Here is a 27,975-nt window from a genome sequence, read left to right on the forward strand (position 1 = left end):
AGCCTGTGAAGTGGAATTGAAGATAAATAGATAATATATATTCCTCACGTTTGAAATTAAATGATCCTTAGGAAAAATATTTTTGCTTATTATAATTTTCAACCAAAAATACTGAGTTGGTTCGATATAACTTTTATTTTAAATAAAAATTACAATGTATTTGTTTGCAAGACAAGATTAAATGAAACTTAATATAACTACTATTTAATTTTTTTAAATGTTTATTTAGTTTTTGAGAGACAGAGCACAAGTGACAGAGGGGCAGGGAGAGAGGGAGACACAGAATCTGAAGCAGGCTCCAGGCTCTGAGCTGTCAGCACAGAGCCCGACGCAGGGATCAAACTCACGGACCGCGAGATCATGACCTGAGCCAAAGTCGGACGCTCAACCGACTGAGCCACCCAGGTGCCCCATATTTAAAATGAAATTACAGAGTGTACTGACATTGACTTTATGTAACTAAATGAACTCATCATATTATATATAACACATGAAAATTATCTTCCATATATTATGAATTGACATTCAAATCCAGAACTCTTATACATAAATTGAATTTCATGTTACTAAAACGTGTTTACTATACATAAATGGTTATTGTGAATGTGTTTTAGACCATCCCAACATTTGTTCTTTCCTTCATAAACATTTGGGATTATGACATATGAAGACACTGTATAAGGGAAATTAAATCAGCTTTGATCCCATTATTAAGAAATCCATACAGAATAGGATTCAGACAACAAGACATCATGCCTAACAAATGACAGATGCAATACACCAACTTGAAATGCCTATTTGAAATAAGGTTATCATTAAAATCAGTTACCACATGGAAAAGGTGTAGTGGCATCCAGCTAACAGCAAACACCAATATCAATACGGTTAGTCTATAAAAAACACTTCGAGATCTCTTTTTTATCCTCATGATCGAACGGTTTACTCTCATTTCATGAACATCTGAGTTTTCTTCAGGTTTCATCTCAAAGCAGGTGGGGACTCCTGGTATGAACTTACTGGATGACGAGAGCTGACTTTTTACAGACCCAAAGTTTTCTGGAAGCATTCTTGAATGGTTCTCTTGAGAAGGTCTTGCTGGAGCAGGTAACACGCACGCTGTCTTCTTGCTGTATCTTCTTCTGTGTTTTCTGATGAATGAATAGCTCCATTTCTGGCTGCTGGAAAGTTTCCCCTGAGGCCCACTCTTTTTGAATGGATGAAGAGTTAAGTTGATCATCTCATTTTCTTCTAGTTTGCTTTCTTGGTTGGACAACCCACAGCTTATACTCCTGCAGACACTGGTATGACTTATGGTTAGACACACCAAGGGCAGAATATACTGAACTAGCAATAAAGAGATGGTAAAAGCAATTCTGTATGAATCGGATGGCCACGACTCAACGCATAAATACCTGCTGCTCAGCAATGTTGAGCCAAATGTTTCCTGAAGTTCCACCAGACTGTGAAACACTGGAAGAGGAGAACAAATCGCAAAACCTAGCGTCCAGACAGTAGCTATCAAGAAGTAGCCATGGTTTGCTGTTAAATTATTAGATATAGGATGTTTTATCATATGATACCTGACAATGGCAATTGATATTAAAATTAAAGTTGAGACCAGAACTGAAACACACTGAAGAAAAGGCATAATATGACACATGACTTTGCCAAACATCCACTGATCCAGCAAGACGGAGGTCAGTGTGAAAGGTGAGCAAAACAACACAACCAAGATATCCGAGAAGGCCAAATTTCCTATGAGGAAGTTTACTGTAGTCTTCTGGTTACGCTTTCTCATGAGTGCCATTAAAATAAGGAGATTCCCCATGAAACCAAGAAGACTTACAAATGTATAAAGTCCAATCAGAAAATACTGCAGGTCATCTACACTGCTTTTATAGTCATCCCACACTGGGAAATCAGAGCTCTGAGGGGCCCCAGTACTGTTCTCAGTGGCAAGTGTCTTGTTATAAAAGTCCTGGAGCTCTAAATCCATATCACAGTCCTGCTTGGAATAAAAAGACATTAGTTACCAACTTAAGAAAAAAGTTACGTGACCACTATAAATTAATACACTGAGAGGGAAACTAAATTTCACAATTTGCTCCTGTTACCTTACTAATCTCCCAAAAAAGTTTTGGGAGGTCTTGAACTGGTTCTAAGAGCACAGCAAATATCAGCCAATAACAATTACAGTAAATCTAAGCCTACCATCACTTCTGTGGTGTGTTAATGTGTTGTAAAATAGCAAACCTTGTTTTTTAAATTTATGTAGATATGACGAAAGGGAAGGAAAAGGCAAATATATGTAAGAGTTTCAAGATACCTAATTTACAACAGCTCATTGCTATTATTTATCCTGTCATGGTGCCTACTCATGGTGTGGTCACATAATCTTACCTTAAACATTCCTTCATTTCCAACTTCAATCAAGGTCAAACTTAAAAGTCACCTATGCTAAAGTATTCCTTAGTCTACTCAACTGGATGTGATCTCCTCTTTGGAACCCCCATACTGCTCTGTTTATAGCTGTCTGATGCGAATGTCACGATTTGCTTTGCTATGCAATTAAAATGCATAGTGGCGTCCCTTATTTATTTATAAGCAATGGAAAAGTGGAAAATTGTCCTTTATTCACTGTGGCATCTACCACAATCCATGGCCCAATAACTTCACCATCGTGGGTGCTAAATAAATATTTATGGAAAAATGAAAAATTCAAACAAGTGTCTAGTATCTTAAATATTATCTTGTTCAAATTTAAGCTTCTCAAGTGTAGAAAGATCACCCCAGGACTTAGGTGTATATAGTAGGCACTTAATACGTGTTTATCAAGCTGTACTGTTGACTCCGTGTGCACAATACTGGATGGCAGTCATTCCATGATCAATTCTTAGTCCTTTAAGAGGTGCCAGATTATCATGAATTAGGATAGCCACTGGCCAGCAGTCTGCTAGTGTTTAAAAAAAAATTACCTGTTTACTTTTTAATTTAAAAAATCCATATGGCCAAAGGAATATTTATATATTAAAGTTAAATGTATAATACCAATATCATACCCCATAATAAGTTTTTTCATTTCAAACAAAATTAATAATGTAATATTATTAATAGCACAATGGTATTTCTTATTTATTGCTACATATTGGAGATTTGACAGTATTGCCTGATGAAACACAAACTGTCTATAATATATCAGTAAGAGGCAAAAGGGACCTCTTGTCCTCTTTTTTTAATTTTTTTTATTTTTTAAGGTTATTCATTTTTCAGAGACATAGAGAGACAGGCCCAGGTCATGATCTCACAATTTGTGAGTTCAAGCCCCGCATCGGGCTCTGTGCTGACAGCTTGGAGCCTGGAGCCTGCTTAGGATTCTGTGTCTCCTCCCTCTCTCCCCCTGCCCCTCCCCAGCTCATGCTCACACTCTGTCTCTGTCAAAAATAAATTAACTTAAAAAAAAATGAAAACAAAAAAAGTTACTCACGTGGCCTACTGAATCATTTTATTCATCATATTATCAGATAATTGCCTCCCAATAACTACTCTGAATGGATTAGTGAGCTTCTAATCAAAGTAGCCTTGACTGGCCTTTTTGCCTATTTCCTGGGTTCTGATAACCCCTGGTTTCATCTACCTTGTTTATAATCCTATTTGTACTTATAACGTGTACAGGTTGTTCCTGTGTATCCTGTTTATTCATTCTTCTTTTGACTCACTTTCTTGAAACAATCCTTTTTTGTTGTGGATCTGTGGTTACTGATTGCTTTTTCTACTACCAAGGTAAAGACAAAAGAGAAGTTGCATAGATGATTCTACAATGGCTTTGTGTTTTCTTGGGGCATGTAACTGGAGGATGATGCTCCTTTAAAGTAAAATATTACTCTCCACAATTTTTTGAAGGAAGAGGAAATGCAACATAATTTGGGGTAATAGAAACAATGGGGTTCTGAGGCTTAACTTCAGATTGTCTCCAATGCAGTGGTCAGTCTTCTCCATTGGACTGTAATGGAGATAAAGGAAATGTCTTAATTCTTTTTATGATAGTAATGGTGCTTAAGAGAATTATGTTGTACATAGAGGATACTAAGTAAACACTTGCTATTAATCACTTAAGAAAATAGTTAATTTTCCCAACCTTGAAATAATAGAAATGAATCATTTGGGGAATATAGGAAAATTCAGGGTAGAGTGTGACTATATGTCTATGTATATATATATGTGTGTGTGTGTGTGTGTGTGTGTGTGTGTGTGTGTGTGTGTATGTCTTTTTACATAGACATATATATAGGAACCACTGAAATTAGACAGGTTTTCAAATGGCCCTAAAATGAAATGAGGAGATACATCCATAGACAATGGTGAAAGTTTAGCACTTTAAAATTTTAAATGAGGCATCTTCAGTCATAAAGGCTATCACATAAGCAACATAAAACTAAAATAGCAAAAAATATTTATAACATGTTTTTATTTAAATGTAAAAGAAATACATCAGATTGCATCGTATCACCAAAATTTTTCTCTAACAATACATGTCCATAAAATCCTCAGTTCATTACATTATAAAAACCACTGCCTTATCAGTAAGCAGATGAAGGAAATGTCGTCCTAAGTATTCACTGGACACGGGAAACACTGAGGGCAACACTTCTTGCCCTCCTTAAAAAACTCTACTTTAAATACAATTTTAAAGGGTAGGCTCCTTTTATTAATGAATAGCTAAGATTAGTTGCTCCTTCCCTTATTCATTCAACTAGCGTTTACTGAACAGCTGATGTGCTAGGTGCTCTGCTAGGCTCTGGCATAAAGGTAACAAATACAAGGTACTATGGGGTAATATTTCCAGGGGTTAATTCAAGGTTACACAACAAGTAATTAATTATAGACTGCTAGTGACTGAGATATAAAAGGCCCTAAATGGATTATGAATGAATGAATGACATTCTCCTGATTGCTAGTGATATACTTTTTTACTATGGTACAAACACACTGTTGCTGAAAATCATGGATGCTTACTTGTACCTACTGACAGATTGATAAATTATCATTTTTTCTTATGTTTTTTCCCTCTCCTAACATTCATTCATTTAACATTCATTTTATTTTAGTGTGACTGTGCTGCTGTTCCTTTGACACAAACCGATCCGTCCCATCCAAACATAAAAATACACATGACACCTAACATGATGCTCTGCACTAAATGAGCATTTTGTGAATCTTTGCTCCAATGACTTCTCACAACGAGAGATATTGCAAATAGGGGGAGAAAAAGGGGATGCAGAGCTATTTCTTTAAAAGTGCCCTCTTATAGGGCTCCCCCCTGCAAGGGCAGGCGATCCAAAATGGACCAGACGTTGGCATGCAGATTATTTTGAGCTGAAAATATAATTGATATTGCAAATAGGGGGAGAAGAAAGGGGATGCAGAGCTATTTCTTTAAAAGTGCCCTCTTATAGGGCTCCCCCCTGCAAGGGCAGGCGATCCAAAATGGACCAGACGTTGGCATGCAGATTATTTTGAGCTGAAAATAATCAAGACCCAAAAGACTCAGGAAGAAACTTTGACCTCCCCACCAACTGCCTAAAAAATTTTAGATAGGGGACCTGTACCCACAAAAGAGCTATTTATAGAGATTCCTTTTTACCTAAGAAACTTAACTGTATAACAGGGCAACCTTTGTTTTCCAAACATCTCCTACCTTCCTGCTAGTAGCTTTCCTCCCTTACCCCTCTCTTTAGCCTAGGATGACACATATGCCTCATTTTGGAATTTCCATGTCTGTGTAGATTCCCCATAGGTAGGAAACTAAATTTGATTTTCTCCTGTTAATCTGTCTCAGGGAAATTTAATTCTTAGTCCAACTAGAAGAACTTTGGACAAAGAAAAATTTCTTCCTCCCTGACAATAGCCAGGGGAGGTTTTAAACAGTAGGAAATAGTTGTCCAATAAGATTTGTCTTTTTTTTTTTCTTCAATTGAAAAATCAAAGGTAGAGGAACTACTTTAAAATGGAAAAAAAAAAAAAAACAAAAACAAAACCACAAAGGATTTCTTTTCTTAAACTTACCCCTTCACTTCCCTGAAAAGCACAATAAGCAAACATATAATGGAAACGTAAATCTGTTTAATAATGATCTGCTTTTCAACAAGTGTTATAATGAACACTGTACAATCCTATGCAACATACTTTACACATAATAAAAGTAATGCCCTATGTGTACTTTCCTTCATCTCAGGGTGCTAAGCAAATTATGAGATGTAACCAGAAAGAATGTTTGAAAAATGAAATATTATTTTAGAGGAAACTTGATGCTGACTGTGTGAAACCTTTGTTGTGCTTACTTATGAGCTTTTCTTCTTTTGTACCCAGTTTTCTCTCTCACCATCAGTTTCCACAGGGCTGTACATCCAATTTCAACCCTCACAGTAAAAAGTGGAAAAAAATAAAAGTTCTTCCTCAAAGTGTGGTGACTGTGAAAAAGTCTTTGTAGACTTAGTATAATTTTCTGATATTGTAATTTTCTTATAAAAATCGATCTATATCTGACACCAAGACAAATTAAATCTTCCCAATAGACTGTAAGTATGTGAGGTAGATAGCTCTTAAAAAGAATAATAGGGGGAACTCAGAGGATTCTAAAAGACAGCTTATATATTTAAATAAGGTTCCTTTGTTAAGATAATTTCCTGTCTTATGAAAATGCACATCTTTTCACAGAGGATGCCAATCACACACAAAAGAATAAAATACATGAATTTTTTTCCCTCTAGCAATGATAGAATATCAACTATCGCCGATTTTGCTATCATCCTGGAACAATGGCGAGATTCCATGTTCTCCAATATTCCCATGATTTATTTTTAAAGCTAGAATCTGGCAAAATTTGAGTTGGAAAGATAAATACAGCTCTGCTCAGCTGACAAACACGCAGGCACGCGCCACCCTCCCTTCTCAAGTCTAACAGCAGAGTTTCTCTTCCCTTGAGAAATCTGAAATTTTAAATTGCATTCGGACTCAAAATTCTGCTGAAAGCCTCAGGCTATTCCATGATCTGTGGCCAAGTCTTTCGACTTTGATCCAACACAATGGTTCAGTTTCTTTAAAAGATAAACTAAAGGTCTGTGAACTTGGGGATAAAAATTCCCTGTTTGTGGAATTCGAGGTGTATGGATGTCTGGTATTGCTCGCATTTGTCATTTGAGGCCACCTTGCAAACAGGAGCGCAAATCCAGGCGCGCGGCTGCCTCCGGGTCTGCGGCCAGCTGCGGGACTGCGCGGCAGGTGGAACTGCCCGTGTGGAGCCCGGTGGACTGCGCTCCGGGACCTCGCCAGAGCCCGGCTAGGGCTGTGCACTAGCCGAGCACCCCGCGGGCTGCCGTTCCCCTGCCTCGGACGCCAGCCGGGCTGCACCCGGGGCTCTCACCCAGGGGGAGCGCTAGGTCCCCGCGCACCCCCCTCCCGCCTCCTCCTAACCAAGCTCCAGCTCGGATTCCGGACACTCCTCCTGGGTTCGGCCAGCGCCAGCTCCACCCCGGGTGAGTACTTGCCCCGCACTAAAGAATTCCGCTTGGTCCCTTCCTTGCTCTCCTTTCAAGCCTAACAGTTGACTGTTCGGCCACCCCCAAATCCCCACTTTTCCACCGCGCTGCCTTGGGCTTCCCCACCCTCCGTCTCGGGAGATCCCAAAACACCCGGGGACCGGGGACAGGGGTGCGGCTCCCGGGCCCGGAGCGGACTAGCCGCGCGAGCCAGAAACGGCCACGGCCCCTCCCTGCAGGCCCACCCCCGCGTGGAAGGGAGCGGCGGGGAGAGGCTGAACCTCGTACCTCGGGGCTCCCGGGCCGGTGCTGGTGCCTCGGTTCCCGGGAACGCGGTCGCTCCTGCGCCCGAGCGAGCGGCGGCTGCAGGGGGAGGACCTGAAGGTGGCGGTGGGAAAGTGGTGGGGGTAGGGAGGAAGGAGCGGGGAGCAGCGGGGGTTTTAGAGGCGCCTCGGGAACACGTGACTGCTCCCGGGACCCCAGAGACCCTGCTCCAGGGCGCCTGCTCCGCGCCAGCTTCTCCCCAAGCCCGGGGTCGGGGCATCCCAGCCCCTACCTTGCTGTTTGGGGCCCCAGGGGGAAGCTGCAGGCCCCCGGCAGGGTACTCCGTCACCCTGGCCTCTGGTTGCTGGCCGAGGCCAAGTTTACTTGACGAGCTGGAGGATTTTTGCCGGTTGTGTCCCCAGCCTGGTGAAGTGAACTCGGTGTCTTGAGCTGATGTGGGAGTGCAGGGGTACCTCTCAGAGCTTAGGCTCCCTGAGAAAAAGCTTCAAGGCCCAGGTTTTCTCTTTGTTCGGAAAAAATGAAAACCAAAACCAAAACAGAACGCTGCTCTTTCTCCCACCCTCTTGGAGTGAGCAAGGGAGAAGTCTAGGTGGAGAAGCTGATCTGGAGGGGCAGGGGACACAAAGGGGTCAGCAATTTGATCCATAGCGGAGAACAGGAAAAAGGATTTACTCCCACTGCTAGGAGAGGTAGTTGTGGGAGTGGGCAATCGGCGTGGAGCGGAGGAGTGAGGGTGAAATGGGATCCACGTTTCCCAGGGCTTTTCAGTAACATAAAGAAGACTCGGGAATAAAGAATTGTCATAGGTTTTTTTCTTAAAAAACAAAATAAAACAAAAAAACCCACAACTCAACCGAAAAACACCACAAAACTTAGCCCTCTGTTTCTCCTTAATGTGATTCCCATCCTCAGTGTTTCCCAATCTGTAGTGCAGGTTGGCCTTATTTTTGTCAGTCATTAGTTGGCAGGTATTTTAGGCTTCTCTGCCCGGTGTGCGTGCGTGTGCATGTGTGTGTGCGTGTACGTGTGCGTGTAAGAGGCAGGGAGTGGCGAGAGAGAGGGATGGAAAGACACACTGGAGAAGGAGATTGGAGGTAGAGATCCCTATGTTTTTGACCATGGCCTTGCAGGAGGAAGATTGTATTTGTTGTATATTTCAAAACTGAAAATGATTATGTGGCAATCATAGCATCAAGTGCTTGGTGTTTGGTGCAATCCAATGGGACAGACATTCTGTAAACTGGAGAGGACCATGTCTCTTGGGAGCAAGGCGATTTGTAAATGTAATTTCTGGGGGCAGCAAACCCTAGTGGTTTCCCTAGAAGTCTACCAAAATTCTTGTGCCTCTTCTCTGCTGAATTTTAACATATGACACCCAAGGGATCTATACATTGTCATTGTGTCAGCTAGAAAGGCATCCAAGAGCTTTTAAATACCTCAGACAAATCCAGTTCCTATTTCATTCTTTTCTGTTTTATTTCTAGAATGCTAGTACGTTCTCCCCAAATGCTTGACAGAATAGTCAGTCTGAGCAGGCCCATTGGATCCTGCAGTCGGTGAGCTGAGGGATGGTAATGTCAACAAGGGGGGACTGGTGAGAAAACAAAGTTTGGTTCTTAGACTTTCTTAACTCCAACATCTGCATGGTTACTGCACTACACATTGCCACATAAATGTCTGTGCTTCCATCTGTTGCACGGTTATAATACATACCTACTTCAAATATGCATTGTCTTTAAAACAACTTCTAAATGAACTCCATTGTGACTATCTTCTAAAATATTAGTCTATGGTGCAAGCTTTTGTATGTTAAAAATACAAGATGGATTTTATTGTTTTCTTTTCCACTAATTTGTTTTTTTTTTATAATATCAACCCTTAGGTTGAAGTAATTGTTATTATTAGACTATTAAAAATAAAAGGCCAACATGTGATTGAGATGGAGATTTTGATTAACCCACCATTCCTTTCCCACTGCACACACAAACATGTGAGCCTCAAAAAGGGAGTCAGAATCTCTTCTTTAAATACACATTCAACATACATGGAATAAACAAATTATTAAGAATCTTTTTTTTTCCTAAGATACTGTCAACTTGAAATTCCAACAGTATGCTACATAAAGAGGAAGATATGAAGATCAGTGTGCTTTTATCTTCAAATTTCCCAGGAGGGATTCAAAACTAATCATCATCACTCTTTGCAGACCATAATAAGTAATTTTGTTCCTATTTTATGGAGTCAATTGAAGCAGGTAAAGTACTACCTCTGGGAACACAGATAGTAATGTCCACTTCTGCTCTATATATTTTTGCTACTCACTATTTATAAAATACTCATTTGGGAAATTAAGTTGGATTTTATGCGTGCTACGAAATTAAACTGGGTGTTTTCCAGTTCTCATGGTTCTTCATCAGTTATGAAAAAAAGCATATCTCTAAAGGTGAAAGTTAAAATCACTCGGACTCCTAAGACAAATTATTGAATAATAAAACACTCTCCAAACAATGCTTGGAGTGACATTTCTCTGAGGAACATGTCTGTTGTTTTTGTCAAAGTTATTGCTGTATTTTAATAACAGGGACCATTTGTGAAGGATGAATACTAAAGTGCTTTAACATAATCTCAAATGATATGTAATGTTGATATATAGGAATATATAGGAATAGTGGTGACAAATAAAGTAGAAAAATAGTGTTACTTTATGTGATGCATTTTTTTTTCTGTGAAGATTTTTGTTACATTCATGAAGAATGTTACATTCATAAAGAACATTTCTTTTGCCACTGTTTCTATCATGGTAAATTTAAATCCTTAATTCCTAAAAGATGTGGGAAGGGCCATTTCTGGGTATTACCAAAAATGTTTTTGTGATGCTGACTGATGCATTGATTTCTTTGGAATTGTAATAGTTTGTCATATAATCAATACTTAGGACTTAAAACAAGAAACTAACATAATTGTGAAATACAGGCAATTGTTTTAAGGAACGAAAACAAAAAAAATATTAACCCAAAATTTTGAGTGCATAGAGCCATTTTCCCAGATAATTCGATGATAATTTTGAGGTCCTAAGGGGGCACTATAAGCACATAATTGCCTTCTTCTGACAAGCACTGTGCTACTTAAGCAACACTTTATCTTTCCTTTTGATTTTCTAACGATTAAATCATTAAGCATAAAATAGTGACTGATTTCCAAACAAGATGTATGGTTCTTTTTTTAAAATAAATTTGCCATGTTAAAAATACATAAACACATATATGTGATACACATATATGTAGTTACACAATCACAAATCACAAATCACAAATGTATTTGTATAATGGACACAACCAGAACACCTGGATTTCATCCAGGTTTTATTCCAAATTACTGGCCGGGCTTTAGACGAAACACTTGACCTTTTTAGTCTTCACTTTCTTTGTAAAATGAAATGCTTTGACTAGTAGATATGGAATCCCCTTTGAGCTCTGACTACCTATGACTTTATGCCATTAAGAGGTATGCATTATAGACATATGTGTAGAAAAAGACACTTTTTCGATCTTCAGAAAAATTTTATGGTCATAGAAATTGTTTCTCTCCTCTCCATATTAGAAAAAAAGAAGAAGAAAATACTGTTGATAGTTTTCCATTATACTGGCACATTCTCTTCCCTGAAGCTATAATAACTATATAATGATACTTGATACATTCTTATTAAAAAATGTGGATGTCTTACATATGAACAAATGATTTTTTTTTTTCTTGGAGAGAGAGAGAGACAGAGTGTGAATGGGGGAGGAGCAGAGAGAGAGAGAGGGAGACAGAATTGGAAGCAGGCTCCAGCCTCTGAGCTGTCAGCACAGAGCCCGACGCAGGGTTCGAACCCATGAACTGTGAGATCATGACCTGAGCGGAAGTCAGGCACTTAGCCAACTGAGCCACCTAGGTGCCCCAACAAATGATTCTTTATCTAATTATATCATTTTAAAAATTTCAGCACAAGATACAGAAAAGAAGAAGAAGACATAATATTTCTATCATGTAAATCCATATATAGGCCATATATTCTTCCCTTCTGTAAATCAAAACAAAAAGTGGTGGTGTTGATAAGCTCCCCCCAATATTGCTTTTTAATATAAATTTCCATTTCTTAGCTAAATTTTCATGGTTAGTATTTTAAATCATACTTACAAGTTTAAATATAGCTTTACTATATTTAAATGGAAATGAAAGAGAAATGGTTTGTTTTTGATATGTTGGTTTGTTTTGAATAGTCTTTAAAAAGAATGTTTAGAGAAGTGCTCAAAGCAAAAGCCCAGAATCAAAAGTTGATTAAATGGCGGTTAAATGATATGCTCTTCAAAAATGTATCTGTTGCCATATTCTTACTCTTATCACGCTCACAGGTACTTCAGCTTTTAAAAGTATATTATTCAGCAAGTAGAAAAAGTTATGAGACATTTTCATTACATATTATATGCATTTTTAAAGGCAGTAGGATTCATTTTTCAAGCTTACACTTAATGGGGAAAGCAGAATCAATACATAAAAAAATAAAGAATATGAGAAGAATCAAGACAAGTATACAGTAAGATATATATGTATAAAATATATAATATTTACAGATATGTAAAGTATATGTATACATGTAATATGTGTATGTATAAAAATAGCAATAATCCACCATAACTAAAATGCCCAAGACATTTTTAAATGTTTGAGATGAACAAATGGGTTTGGTTTGTGATGTTCATAGTTTGCGTTATCCTACTTTATTCCTTGTTCTTCAGCCCTTCAGGAGAACTTTTGTCAGTATCTTATGATACACCAGATAGAATTCTGGGCTGTGCGTTTAAGGAGATGAAAAGAGTAGCCACTACCTTCCAGAAATGTGTGCAAATAAATAATTAATTACATATAGCGTACTAAATTCTGTGTTAGAAATAAACTTAGAGTCCTGCCGGAATATAAATAAGACACATTCAGCGTATGGGGGCATTTGGGGGAGATTGAGAGATATAAAAGAGGGCTTCATAGTAGACGAGATCCTTGAACTGAAGCTTGAGGAGGAATTGATGAAAGTTAAAGCTCCAAATGGCAGGGATGGGCAAGTAAGAAGTGGGGAAATAGCGTCAAGGTGAGAGAGGGTGTTCCAGTTGGAGAAATACAAATAGTTCAGTATGCCTGAGTGTGTGGGAAGTGGTGGAGGATGATACTGAAAATATTGGTTAAAAGGACATGGCACTTGAAGGGTTCAGAGAGCAACTAGACTATTTAAGCTGGGGAGGGATATTACGGGAGGGCTGTGAAAGCTACTGAGGCAGAGAGACCATTTTGCAGACAAAGAAGTAGAGCTTGATGGATATGAAAGAACACATCTGAGACATGTTTAGGGGGTAAAATCAATGGGAATGTGTGAGCAACTGAATTTGAGGGTGTGAGAGAGAAACACGGGACAATTCTTAGATTCTGGTTTGAGGGATAGAGATGATGACAATGACCGAGATCCCATCTACTGACTGAGAAGAGAATTTGCCAATGAAGCCTGAGAGAGATCTGTCCTCTAGAGAGAAATTTAGGGTTATGAGTATACAAGCATGTAATTGATGGCAAAGAATATGATTATGCATTAAGGGTTTAAAAAAAGGAGAAGATTAAGAATGAGATGATAAATTTGGGGATGTCTGGTCAATCAAGGAAGAGACAGGACCACAAAAGGCAGTAACACACAAGCCTTTTTGGGTGGTGGTCTTGGACAGAGTTGCATGATGGGAAGTCTCTCCCAGCAACAGTGCCTCCAGAGATAACAGCCCATCCAGGGGTGCTACATCCAGAAGGGAGATAGGACAGGGGACTCTTGGGGAGAATGGGAAAATAGAGAGTGGGCTTACTTATCTAGGTGACATCCCTCAGTGGCCAAGTGGGGAGACTTGGTTCAGAAAGCTACAAAGGGCAGCAACAATTTGGTATCTGTCATGGCGATGGGATTTGTTTCATCTCTGGTTTACACATGATGGGTTCAACTTCTCAGAGTATGAAAAGTAGATGGATTCTAACTGGTTAAAAATATACATATTAAAATTAATTTAAAGCAATTAGATGTGTGAGAATTTGAGTTTGGTGCTGTCTGGCTTTGGGCTAATCGTCGTAGCCTGCTGTGAAGAAGAAAACAATATGGGGGCCACTTTAAGCTAATACACATGTGCTATCTTGGGCCGATTTATATAGTAGGGTCCTGGGAAGGAAAACAGCTAAAGAAGTAGAGAGAGACAGCAGATCCTGGGAGAGGAGACTGAGGAGCATCCAGGAAGGGATGAGTAAAGCCTGCAGTGTGGAGTTCATGAAGTCAAAGGAAAAGAAGATTCCAAGAGCATAGGATGGTGTAAAGAGTCAAATGCAACATAAAGAATAAATATAATAAAGTCTGAATTGTGTCCATGGGCTTTGGTCATTGGTGTTATGGGCAGAGGTGGGTAGGTGGGCCATATTTGAGGAGCAAATGAGAGGACAGTAAATGTTTTTTTTTTTTTTTTGGGAGAAGTTACCAGAAAGAGAAGCAACTACAAAAGCAATGACATGGGTGAGGGAGTTACAATGAAAGAGTGAGCAATTTTATTTTTGTTTTCATTTTAGTCTTGAGCCAAGAAAACGGAGTTGTTGAATAAACAGGTGTTATACTTATATCATTGTGTAACAAACCTCCCAAATTTAGTGGAATAAGACAACAACTCACTCATGGAATTTATTCTCATGGATTGAGTGGGAGAGCACAATGGTGGTGGCTTGTCGCTGTCACTTGGTGTTTCGGGTGTCAGCTGGGAAAACTCAGTGGGCTAGGCTGACTCAAAGCCTGGGGGCTGAAACAGCTGGGAGAGAGGATTCACTGCTGAAATGAGGGATATGGAATTTAGGGAGTAAATATGCTATCATTTTTACTTAATTCAGAAGGAAGGAGGAGTCTATTGAAAATGGGATATGAGGTAGGAGACTAGGGGAGAAATGTGACAATTTGGAATATCTTCTAAAAGGAGAGACATTGGAAGTCACTCAAGCCCAAGCATTTTTGGGTGATATTTAAGGTTCAAGGAAAGTTTTGAGTGTGTAGTTTCAATAATCTATGCAATTGCATTATTTTCACCTATATGCTATGCTAGTAGAGAGTGGTAGCCAAGCAATTTCCTGGGTTCAGAAGAGTCCGATTATACCCCAGCCCATCTTTAGATATTTTTCCTCTTTGTAGATTTATATGTATCTGGAGAAAGAAAAGCAACAGCTAGACTTTAAACAAAGGAATGAAGAAGGGATACTTACCTAAGCAAAGTGTTGTGAAAAGGTCTAATGTTAAGCCTGAGATTTGGGGAGTGGGGCAAGATGAACTGTCAGACATACTTGTCATAGACGATACAAGTTTCAGAGGTGGTGTTCACACTTGCCCTTCTCACCAGCTATTCCTACTCCATGTCTTTGAGAGGAGATATGAAGTGAATAGTGATAAAAATCAAAACAAATGATAGTAACAATGGCAAGCTCTGTTCATTATACCATGTAATAAATACATAATGTGACACTTTTGTAAAATAACATTATACTTTTGTTGAATGTCTGAAGGGTGTCTGATGAGGTGAGATCTACAGTAAAATGTTTGGATATTTACTAAATAATTTTAAGAGTCTAGTCCTCTATAGTCTTATTCTGACAGATTTAAAAAAGATACTCTCAATCTGTGGGCTGTGTGACTGAATGAGAACTTTCTTGAAGTGCATTCCCATTTCTAATCAAGAACAAATCCATAAATATTACTTAGTTCCTCTACACAAGGAATATATTGAATTGTTTGCCTACATACCTGTATAGTAACATTTTAAAGAAAATTTTCACTCCTTTCTGCTAGTTAAGTCCCCAAAACAATTAATAATTCTTAATTAGTTAATCCAATGAATCCAATTGAATTAAGTGATTGTATTGACTATTTGATTGTACTAACCAATTTAGTCAAAACTCTTTACCCCCTATATTTCATTGGTTTTAAGATGAGGACTTTATTAAAAAAATATTTTAGTACTCTCACTTTGAGATTCTTTTATAATCGATTGTGTGTCATTGCTTTACTGGAAGCATTTTCTCTCTTTCTCAGTGGTCCATAAAATAATGCTGCAATCTATATTCTGTGACATCATCGATTCACATAAATGCAATAGGTAAGTTACAGAAAGAAGGAAAAACTGACACCTAATTAATGCATAGACTATGAACTGATTCACCAGCATGGTTCATATTAAGTTTTACCCCAGTGAAATTTTCTTCTTACAATATCATCTACGTTCTAGTTTTCCTATGTAGTGTTAATGCCTATCAAGATTTAGCTGAGCGATAATTTATGACAATTTTCCTGTATCAAGGCCTAATAGCATTTTAGAAACTTTAATTAACTCTTGGAGCAGAAATTCATCAAGAGACCAATAAAGTAGTTACAATGGATAAATTCCAGCAGCAGGTAGAGTGATACACTTTTATCTAGGCAGTCATTGAATCATGCAATTTAAAGGGCCAGACCATTTTCTGGATGATAAAACTAAGGTCTACAGAGATTTAATGAGGAAAGCCTATTCTTCTGTTTAAATGACAGAACAAAAGACTTGCCCAAGAGAACATGAGAACAGGTCATTAATTTAATTCTCCTAGTCATGGTTTATAGGTCAGAATGCTATGAAATTTCAGAAGGCAATACACAAAATGGAAAACTCTCTCCCTAGCGAAGAGGTTTTATCTAGTTTGAATTCCAAATAAGAAAGTATAAAACTGGCTGTTCATTTAAGAGTAGAAAAAGAATTTCTTTATTTCACACATATCTTCTCTTTAATACATCTTTTGAGGAATTCACATTACTCTTTAACACATGTGTTCTGAGGAACTCAGATTATGTTATTTGAAACCTTCCATAAGATTACATTATATAAGAGGATCTTATGTTGCATTAGGTTATCATACTATCCTGAATTTTTTTATTTTACACTTTTTAAAATTTTATTTTATTTTACATTTTACACTTTGAAAAAGTACTTAGTAAATGATACTCCTGGAGAATTACACAATTTGCTGCTGTTAGTGAGCATTTCAAAACTTGTTTTTGCATTACAGAATTTGACATAGAAAAGTCTTTGAGACCAATGAACTTTCAAAGAATGGTATTTAATATTAATATTTCAAGAATGCAGCTTTATGAATTTGCCTTATGGGGGACACTTTATGGCAATTCAGTTAGAAAGGTAAAATACAATGGCCATGTTTATTTGGGGCATTCTTGCAGACATGACTTTCTTAGCATTGTTGGGAAATACAGAAAGGAAAGTGTCTAATGAGTCCAGATTGTATTTTCAGCTCCAAAATATTTGCTGACATGGCACAAATGTTTACATGAAAATGTATTCTTCATGGAGAATTAAATTATTACATTTGTAATTCTTGGAGCAGAATAAAAATAGCCAGTTTGATGATCAAAACCTTGGGGCAAACTTGCTTCTCAGAATGTGACTTGAGGGAATGGAGTAGACAGGTGATTAGAAACCTAGAGTTATTACTCTTTAAAAGAATTTAAATTCCTAAATTATGCCTTATATTTTCATCCTTAGTTGAAACAAAGAAAAGAATAAAAGAAAATATACTTGCCATTTTACTCTGTTTAACCAGTAGTAGGATTTTGTAAAATGTATGTTCCCATCTACTATTGTAGTTTATTTATTACATGACCACGATATTTTAAATCTTGATCATAATCCCTTTTCAACTATATAAAAATATGTCTAATGACAAATATTTTAGAAAGATTTCCTGGAAAAAAAAAACAGATGTTTACCACACTATACAAATAAATGAGCTATGACTTATACTGAACTTTAAATACTGTTTATTTTGCCAGAGAAAGAAAACATATTTTAACAGTGTAAAGTTTAGGTCATTCCCTTTGTCTTGGAATTTTTTTTTTTTTTTGGTTTGAAGACAGAATGCAATCATAGTTGTTATGTAACAAAACTTTTATGCATATCCTAGGCAGTGTCCTGTATCTTTATTAGGAGCACTTTTTATTTTTTTGGCAGCTTGATTTGGAAGAAGTTTTATTCATCCTCACCAGTAAATAATGTGTGTGTGTGTGAGTGTGAGTGAAATACACAACTTTGGTTTTTCAAAGTGGAATACAACTATGTACAACATCTGAGATCAGTGTTATCAGTAGTGATCCTGAATCACCGGGCACCATGATGGCTTTGCTACCGTCAATGTACTCTGTGTACATTCCATTCTTTTCTTCCTAACGTTCAGTACAAGGGTAGATTAAGCACCGAGGAAATGGCATTGACTTTTTGACCACCAGGGAAATGTTCCGTTCAGCGTGCTCCCCTAAAAAAAGCAGCTAGGCACTGGGAACAAAACTAACTGCATTTTCTCAGTGGAAAGAAAGAAGGACAAAGGCCAGGCTAGCTCATCCGAGATTTGCTACTTTTGCTTTTTAAGGTCTTCTCTTTGTTCGCTTTTAAAATGGGGGCAAAAGAAACCAAAAAACAAAAAACTTTTCGGTACTGGTGTGAGAAATATACAAAGGTCACCAAAAAAAGCAAGGAACATATTAGTAACATTGTTGCGGTGAATTTCACATTTCCTTTTCTCCTAAATAACACCCCTTTTCAGTCTTGACTTGGGCTGACGCTCCAGCTTTTCAGCCGGGTAGAAGTTCGGCCACAAGATGGCACTGACCTGCAAACAAAGGAAAACAGTGGCTCTGACTTTCTAAAGCCCTGTGACATTGTCTTGCTTTCCTGGGAGTCCAGGACTGTGGGGATGAGTGCTTACTTTCCTTTGCACCGTGCGTCTGTGTTTAACAACGTGTGGATATGTTTAATTTCTCTTCCTTCCAGAATTCCTAGGCAACGCACCCCCGAAGTGTATACCCAGGCTGAGGTGTTTGTGGGGGGAGCAGCAGGCGCTACTCGCGGGGCGCCGTCACGTGATCCGGGGATGAGGTGGAGTTCGGCTTTAAGGGGGCGTCTCTTCCTATCTTCATCAATCTTTAGGATTTGAGCAGGAGAAATACCAGCGGATCTTTTCTCCCGGCTCTATCCCTTCCATTACCATTCTTCCCGCTTTAATAAACGGGCGAAAACGACGAATCCAACAGAGGGTAAGTTTCAAGTTTACACCTTGTTAAGGACTTTTGAGGGGGTGGAGGATGAAAGACGAAGGAAAAAAAACCTGCCGAGTGCCCGGAATTGACTCTGGGAAACTGAGGTGGGGCATGGAGTCAGCTTTTCAGTTGGGCTCCCGGTGCAGGTAGGTCGCAAGGTGCTGCAGATGATCGGACAACTCCAAGAGCCCTGCCCATGGGTGGGGGCCGACGTTCGTAACCGGGAGTTGGCGGCATTCGTGCACCCTGCTCCGCGAGGATTTCCGGACGGTGATCTGAGTTCTTGCCTCTTCGGGTTCTCGTAAGGCTGTCTTCCCCTGACCTCGCTCATCTTCCACGGTTTTTTGGAGCTGGCTGCGCTAGAGGCTGCGCTGGAGTTTGAGCGGAGGGAACCGGTGGCTGGGATTGTCTGAGGAAGGGTGGGTTTGGCGAGTGACCACTCGTCACTTTGGTCCCCGTCCCACCGCACGTGTCCCGCGGGGGGCCCGCGGACCCCAGCTCAGGCGCGGCGCCCCCGGACACTTGTGGGTTCCCTGCGTCTGGGCTGGAATGGAGCCCCGCTCCGTCGGTGCTGGGCCCTTCCAGTCTGTCGCTGCGCCCCGGTAGACACTCTGAGCTCTAGCCTTTTATTTCTGAGTTTCAGTCATCCAACTCTTCAGCTCCTTTTGGAACAGCGATGATGGAACTCGGCAGGGTTAAGAGATTGGGCATGGACTGGAGGTAGAGGTGGCTTCAGAGTGTTCAGTTGGTCTCTCCAGGTAGACAGGCGAATGTCTTAAGAACTGAAGTTGGTCCAGAGAGAACTGGCTGTGCTTCTTTTATTTCTGGTTGGTTTGGATGCTTTGTTTGCCAGTCTCATCACGGGTGGAGAGACCTTGATAGATGGCTGGCAAATGGAGGAGAGGGCCGGAAGTTTAAGAATGAGGAAAATCGGGGGCAATTCACCTAATTACACTGTATGAAAAAAGGTGGGCACGTAAACGTGGCAGCAGGAATTTTGATTTAACCAGCCCATTTCATTCTTTGGTAACTGCTGGAGCACAGGAAAAAGTTAGGGGAGGGCAAAGAGGGAGTGTGTTTTGACATCTCTTTTCTTTCTTCTCTTTTTTTCTTTCTTTTTTTTTTTTCTTTTTTTCCCAGATCGTTCAGATTTGCCATGCTTACCTGGGTCCTACGAAAAAAGCATATCTCACTAGGTGGCCCCCAGGAAGGGGGAAATGGAAAGCTTGCTTGTCACTACCTGGACAGAGAAACAGTATCTGTCAGTCCCAAGACTCTAGAATGCTTTCCTGGTAAAGAGAGCAGAAAGCTGTCCAGCCCAGTACCCCACCTATGACTAAAGACTAAGTGCTTTTCGGTGGGTGACTACTGCATTATTAGTCTCTTTCCTTATGGTTTTAAGGCAGCTGTCTGTTGAACCAGCCCTCCTGGGAGAGGAAGGAAAGGAGAATTATGTAACTCATGTAGATAAACTAGCAGTAACTTTGGGAGGCTCTATGTTTTAAGGCTGACATTTCTTTTCCAAAACACATAAGGTGAACAGCCAGTTGTGAGTATACAAAAAAATTTATCTGCTGCAGGTTATGACCAGAAACCTGTATTTTCAGGTAGTAACAGCACTAAGAACAGCAAGCAGTGAAAGACCAGCATTCCAATTGGAAAGGATAAGGAAATTTCCCTTTGGAAGGGGGCCAATTTTCCATCTGATGATGTATGTAGTTTTCTATTTTGTCTCTAATTGCTCATGACAGCTATATTGAGATTTAACGACTTTTAATTTTTGCAGTGTCTTTAGTTGCATATCTTATTTTAAATATCAGAATAGTGAATGTCATTATTTTTCTTTTGCAAAGATTATGTGAATGCTTTCTCTCTGAGTAGTATTTGCTGACAACCGTTCTTTCTTGAAATTATACTAAGGTAGGTCGAAAATACACATTTTATCCAGTGCAGAAGGGTTTTACCAAACTGGAATGACTACCCAACATGCACTTAGAAAAGGAGGCTTTGCAAACACTTAAAAAATAGTTTGCATTTTGTGTATAGTTAAATTAGCATCTACTTAATAGAAAGACTGCTATTCCTCACAGAGCATGTCCATCAAATACAATTCCAGAGGGTTCAGAGTTGAATTTCAGTATATTCACTTAAAACCATCTGCAGGAAGTGGCCTCTGTAGGCTGTAGTTGTAATGATTTGAAAACTTTTACATTAATTCCAGTATGTATGGAATTTTGTCAAAATAAGTCAATGGATTTAAATTTTCAATTTTTCTTCCTTTGCACTGTAAACACCTCAGTCTGGGCCTCCACTAGGTCTAATCTGGATTATTGTATTAGCCTCTTAATGAATCTCCCTACTTCTCTTTCCTGTCTTAAATCTGTTGAAAGCAGCAGCTACAGTAATAATGTAAAACAAGTCGTGTAACTTCACACCTTTGCCAAAGACTCCACTGGTTCCTCATTTTTCTCAGAGAAGAAGTCAGATTGTCCCATGGAATAAGGCCTTAGATAATCTGTTCCTCTTCTGCTTACCCTTCCTAATTATTTTCCTACTAGTCTCTCTCTTACTTATCCTACTTATCATTGGTGTTTAATACACCAGGTAAACTCTGGCCTCAAGGATTTTGCCTTTGTTCTTTCCACATGGGATACAGTCGCTGACATATCAACATGGCCTCCCCACTTGCCACTTTCAGGTCTTAGCTCATATGCCACCTTTTGAGGCACACTGAGGCCTTCCCTACCACCCAGTAATAAAGTACAGGTCCCGACAACCCCAGAACCCCTTCCTTGCTTTATTTTTCTGCGTGAATGCTTATCATCTGGCATACTATCCCTTTTACCAGTTTATTTTTTCTTGGCTTTCTTTGCCCACGAGACTGGAAACTCACTCCATGAGGTCACTGTTGTCTCCACTAAAACAATGCCTGATACAAAATAAGTATTCAAGAGGTGTCTGTGTGGCTCAGTTGATTAAGCATCCCACTTCGGCTCAGGTCATGATCTCACCGTTGGTGAGTTTGAGCCCTTTGTGGGTCTCTGTGCTGAGGGCTCAGAGTCTGGAGCCTGCTTCAGATGCTGTGTCTCCCTCTTTCACTGCCCCTCTCCCACTCATGCCCTTGCTCTCTCAAAACTAAACATTAAAAACAAAACCAAAATGTGTTCAATAAACATTTATTGGATTAATGGATTTTTTTCAGAAACAATTCCTTTTTTAACACAGAGTGGAACATTTTCCCCTATATACGTGACCTAATAAAATGATTATTATAATTCGCATCCATCTTGCTTGTAAAAGGACTATGACAGAATTGAGTTACTGGTGTTAGGATTAATTCACCCAAGAACCTGCTATTTCAGCCACGCACCTACTATGTCAGTCAACACAGTTTTTTATTCTAAATCTAACATTTGCAAAGTCCTACAAGGTATATACACTGCTTATCTAAAAGAGGTTATGTTAGGGGCGCCTGGGTGGCGCAGTCGGTTAAGCGTCCGACTTCAGCCAGGTCACGATCTCGCGGTCCGTGAGTTCGAGCCCCGCGTCGGGCTCTGAGCTGATGGCTCAGAGCCTGGAGCCTGTTTCCGATTCTGTGTCTCCCTCTCTCTCTGCCCCTCCCCCGTTCATGCTCTGTCTCTCTCTGTCCCAAAAATAAATAAACGTTGAAAAAAAAAAAAAAGAGGTTATGTTATAATTGGGAGGAGCCAGTTAAGGATTCGAGGACACTAAATGATGCTTTCAGAGATGAGTAGAGTTTGGATTGGTGGTGGGACAGAACAGCCGGAAAGAGCAATGGCAGAGACAAAGATGAACGTGGAGGCTGAAACAGGCTGGGGGGCACCTGGTGGGCTGTGAGGACCTGGAAAAGAGCACTCACAATGGGGCTGTTGGAACAAGGAGGGAGGCAAAATGTAGAGGTCGTCAAGTGTCAGGCTGAGGGATGCACTCACATGTGTCTTAGTCCAGGATTCTGGTGGTGGTTAGTGAGAGGGAGCCAAGAGAGGTCATAGGATAAAGAGGAAACACTTTTCTATCATGCGAGTTTCACTTTAAATAATGAAGAGAAACTCACAGTTCACTAAGTCATGTTGACTATCACGATAGCAAACTGAATATGAAGTACGCAAAATTTTCTTGCATTCTTCAGTGAGGAATTTTCAAAGAAATGTTAGATTATTGGGGCGCCTGGGTGGCTCAGTCGGTGAAGCGTCCAACTTCAGCTCAGGTCATGATCTCACAGTTCCTAGTTTTGAGCGCCGTGTCGGGCTGTGTGCTGACAGCTCAGAGCCTGGAGCCTGCTTCAGATTCTGTGTCCCCCCTCTCTCTGCCCTTCACCTGCTAGTGATCTGTCTCTCTATCAAAAATAAATAATGAATATTAAAAAAATGATAAATTCTCCAAAAAAAAAAAAAGAAATGTTAGATTATTCTCCAATGTTTGTTCTCAGACACTAAGAGACAGAGGTTATTCTCTCTGCCTTTGGTATTCTTGAGAGAAAAATGGTAATTACTGCATTAAGTTTGTTTATTTCTTATTTATTTATTTTTAATTTTTTTGATGTTTTTTTAATTTGGGGGGGGGTGGGAGGGGCAGAGAGAGAGAGGGAGACACACAGAACCTGAAGCAGGCTCCAGGCTCTGAGCTGTTAGCACAGACCCCTATGCAGGGCTTGAATCCACAAATTGCAAAATCATGGCCTGAGCCCAAGTCAGACACTTTAACCAGCTGAGCCACCCAGGCACCGCATTTACTGCATTAAGTTTAAGAGTCATTATTTACTGGTTGTTGCACAGAGGAGGGGAGAGCCATGCTTCTAAAAACATTTACACTTGAAATCATTCCTCATCTTAATAGTTTCATTCTCTCTAAATGTTGGAAATCTTTATTTTTATTCAGTTTTATAGAGCCAAATTGTGGTTTTATAATAAAAAACACCTCATGTTCTAGAAAGCAGAAACACTCAAAAAAAGGTTCATTAGAGGTGTCACTTAAAAGGCAAATGTTTCATTAAATTCTTACCTCCTTGAAATGGAAGTAAATCTGCATGATTTTCTTTATTCTCACATAAAAAGGAAACAAATGCAATTCCCTTTCTTAACACAAGCACAATGGCCTGTTAATTAACATAAGAAATCCCTAATCTCCTATATGTATTTAACAATCTAGAGGAAATCAGATTTTTTTTTAAAGGATCTTTTAACCTTAAAACACCATTGTCTGTAATTTGTCCTGTTGGTGAGAAAAGAGTCTTTGCATCACAAAATGCTGTGAAAGATCAAAATTACCACTAAAATGTAGACCCCTGCATTGTGTGGGTATACAGTCTAGTGGGGAGGGAGGATATTTACATGTATAAAACCTTAGAAATCCTTTGAAAGCTTCTGACATTAATAAAATCATAGAATCTTAAAAGTTAGAAGGAACTTCAGCGTTATCCAGTTGAATCTCCTTCCTACACAATGCAAGAGCTCCCCAAAAGTCTTTTGTGTAGTAGCTACAGACTCTTGTGTATGGAGCGCTCCATAGTTCTGCAGGCAGTTGATTTCATTTGATTAAACTTCTGTTCACATCATAGTGATGTAAAATTTGTTTTGTTTTTAATACACACTAATATACTTCCCTTGGTCCTGTTTCTAGCTTATATAGTCAGACATAATATTCTAAGCCCAGTTTCCTAACGTGCATGCTACCCATTCAGATATGAGAAGACGTCTATACCATGCCTATTATTTTCTGGATTAGACATCTCCCTTCCACAGTCCTTCATATGACAAAGTTCTCATGTTGCACTGTATTGGTCAACTCCTTTGGAATATACTTGTGCCAAATAATGTCTGCCTTAAAGAGCAGTTCAGTGTATGGTGGAGCTATTAGTACAACTTAGTGAATTATCTCATTTCTCTAATATAAGAGGAAGAATTAGGGAAATGTGGTTTTTTCACTGTTTTTCTTTGTTTCATATCTTATGTTTTAACCCATACATTAAATTTTTTGTTACATGCTCATTTTTTACAATATTTAGGAATCTGTTGACAGTGGTTTATATAAGACTTTGGGCCTGAGATTTACACACACCTTACTGATTTACAGACTACTGTATTTTGCTGAGTCAAAATGTAGTAATGTAGTCAATTGCTAGCCTAATTAAAAATATTAGAAGAGGTTTTCTTCAAAATGTTGGCAGTGTTTCTGCTATTTTTTAAAAAAAGGTGTTTATAGAGATTACATTTTGTTTCTTTATTTCAGTGTTTTCACTTAAAACAGCACTGTGAGTCAGAATTCATTTTGACTGCCTTCGGTGAAATTAGTAATGTCATTGGTCATTTTCTCTTTACAGATTGTTCAGTTCAGGGGAATGAAGAATTCAGAATAATATTCATAAATGGATTGCAGTATGAAGAATAAGAATAAGCTGAATATTTGATCTGCTTTGAAGAAACATATTTTGCATTTGTCTAGAATAATCTGTAACAACCAAACCAATCAAAATGAATTCAACATTAATGTCCCAGGTTGAAAATCATTCAATCCTATGTAATTTTTCAGAGAATTCCCAGTTTTTGGCTTTTGAAAGTGACGATTGCCATCTGCCCTTGGCCATGATATTTACATTAGCTCTTGCTTATGGAGCTGTAATAATTCTTGGAGTCTCTGGAAACCTGGCGTTGATCATAATCATCTTGAAACAAAAGGAGATGAGAAATGTTACCAATATCCTGATAGTGAACCTTTCCTTCTCAGACTTGCTTGTTGCCATCATGTGTCTCCCCTTCACATTTGTCTACACATTAATGGACCACTGGGTTTTTGGTGAGGCAATGTGCAAATTGAATCCTTTTGTGCAATGTGTTTCAATCACTGTGTCCATTTTCTCTCTGGTTCTCATCGCCGTGGAGCGACATCAGCTAATAATCAACCCACGAGGGTGGAGACCAAATAACAGACATGCTTACGTAGGTATTGCCATCATTTGGGTCCTTGCTGTGGTTTCTTCTCTACCTTTTCTCATCTATCAAGTACTGACCGATGAACCGTTCCAGAACGTGACACTTGATGCGTTCAAGGACAAGTACGTGTGCTTTGATAAATTTCCATCGGACTCTCATAGGTTGTCTTACACAACTCTCCTCTTGATGCTGCAGTATTTTGGCCCACTCTGTTTTATATTTATTTGCTACTTCAAGGTAAGAAAACTTCCCCCTGCCATTTCCATTTTAACCTTCTTTCCACAGAATTCCACATTAACTTGGTGGTTCTATTTGAACGTTTTTTTTCTCTCTCTCTGTAGATATATATACGCTTAAAAAGGAGAAACAATATGATGGACAAGATGAGAGACAATAAGTACAGGTCCAGTGAAACCAAAAGAATCAACATCATGCTGTTGTCCATTGTGGTAGCATTTGCTGTCTGCTGGCTGCCTCTTACCATCTTTAACACTGTGTTTGATTGGAATCATCAGATCATTGCTACGTGCAACCATAATCTACTATTCTTGCTCTGCCATCTCACAGCAATGATATCCACTTGTGTCAACCCCATATTTTATGGATTTCTCAACAAAAATTTCCAGAGAGACTTACAGTTCTTCTTTAACTTTTGTGATTTCCGGTCCCGGGATGATGACTATGAGACAATAGCCATGTCTACCATGCACACAGATGTTTCTAAGACTTCTTTGAAACAAGCAAGCCCAGTCGCATTTAAGAAAATCAACAATGATGATAATGAAAAAATCTGAAACTGCTCTAGCGTATGGCCCCAGATGACACCTGTTTAAAAACAAGCACAACCCACAACAATACTTTTATTCCCCCAAGGAGTGAGGTTGTAATCATTTAAGAAAGACCAAGATTTGTTTGTCTTGCTTTTTACCGCTTTAATTGTAACTGTCATAATTAAATTCGGACAAAATGTATGGACTTCGGAATTTTCTGACATTAGTTTGACCAGACATCCTTGAAGTGCTTTTTGTAAACGTATGCATATAATACAAAGACTTATATTTGACTTGTTGGAATAAAATTGCTTTAAAGGACTACTACTGACTGACTTTAGAAGCACGGTATCTGATACGCATTAGATTGGGCTATCCCTATTTGATTAGGTTACACGGTCAATAGATTGGGCAATCCTGATGTAACGATAGACATTTCAGTCTGTTACAGAGGTGACAGCAAAAGCAGCATTCGCGATGTGGAGCTGAGTCTCTGTCTTACATACCTACAGTCTGAAGTCATTGAAGAGTGATTTGCATTTTTTTTTAAATTTAAGACAGGATTTAATTTGCTCCTGATTTATCACTTAAGATAAAAATGCATAAAAATACTTCTCAGCTGTGAATATCATGGGGAATTGGGCCACCCACAAGAATTAAGTGGGAAAGCAGTTCTCTAACTTCAAAACTATTTTGGTACCTGACAACCAAAGGGTTTCAGAGCAATTAATTTAACAAGCAAACTAGTAGTGCAGCAAATAGTTGAATTATATTCATCTGAATTGTTGGGTCAAGAGGCTTTCCATTCTTCACAAAGTGTTCAGTGTTTGTCCAGTTTTCTAGCCTAAATACATATGTGGCTTAAAGGTATTTCCAGCTTTCGATATGTAAAAACACAGAGTGTATTTTCCATACATCAGTGCCTATATAGTAACTCATTTTTAACTTTTTCAATGTCTGTTTTTCAAAGGAGGACACCAAAGTGTAATGTTAAAAGAATGTTCACCCTGGCTGGCAGGGATAAATACCTGAAAACTGAGAACACTTCATATAGCCCATTTTAACTTGTATAAACTGTGTGCCTTGTGTAGTTTTGTAAATAATGTACTGTCTAGAGTACTAAGTGGTTGTGTTATATTAATATACTTAATTTCATGCATCCTGTATTCATGATTGAGCCTCAGAGTCATTTGGAGAGAAGATATTTTAAAGAACAAGATACAACTTCAGTGTATTATAAACGTATTAAATGTGTTTGATTTTAGAAGGCA

At 39.0% G+C, this 27,975-nt stretch overlaps 2 protein-coding genes across 5 annotated transcripts; one reads left to right on the forward strand and one right to left on the reverse strand.

Annotated features, from left to right (window-relative positions):
• Positions 1-203: 203 nt before the first annotated feature.
• NPY5R (neuropeptide Y receptor Y5) lies at positions 204-8,411 on the reverse strand. The gene is made up of 2 exons (XM_027068365.2): positions 7,824-8,411; positions 204-2,005 (listed from the first exon to the last, which is right to left on the reverse strand). Exon 2 carries the CDS (start codon positions 1,994-1,996, stop codon positions 656-658), a length of 1,341 nt encoding a protein of 446 aa, XP_026924166.1. The 5' UTR covers positions 1,997-2,005; positions 7,824-8,411; the 3' UTR covers positions 204-655.
• Positions 6,977-27,975, forward strand: NPY1R (neuropeptide Y receptor Y1). Of its 4 annotated transcripts, none has more exons than XM_027068369.2 (5): positions 6,977-7,532; positions 18,719-18,981; positions 20,592-20,695; positions 25,325-26,171; positions 26,276-27,975. In XM_027068369.2, exons 4-5 carry the CDS (start codon positions 25,476-25,478, stop codon positions 26,726-26,728), a joined length of 1,149 nt encoding a protein of 382 aa, XP_026924170.1. In that variant the 5' UTR covers positions 6,977-7,532; positions 18,719-18,981; positions 20,592-20,695; positions 25,325-25,475; the 3' UTR covers positions 26,729-27,975. The 4 variants fall into 4 exon arrangements, with proteins under 4 accessions (XP_026924170.1, XP_014919179.1, XP_053072730.1 ...); XM_015063693.3 differs by lacking the exon at positions 6,977-7,532 and adding an exon at positions 20,125-20,341 and having other exon boundaries at positions 8,687-18,981; XM_053216755.1 differs by lacking the exon at positions 6,977-7,532 and adding an exon at positions 8,687-16,006.

Source organism: Acinonyx jubatus, chromosome B1 (genome assembly GCF_027475565.1).
Source record: "Acinonyx jubatus isolate Ajub_Pintada_27869175 chromosome B1, VMU_Ajub_asm_v1.0, whole genome shotgun sequence".
NCBI lineage: Eukaryota > Metazoa > Chordata > Mammalia > Carnivora > Felidae > Acinonyx > Acinonyx jubatus.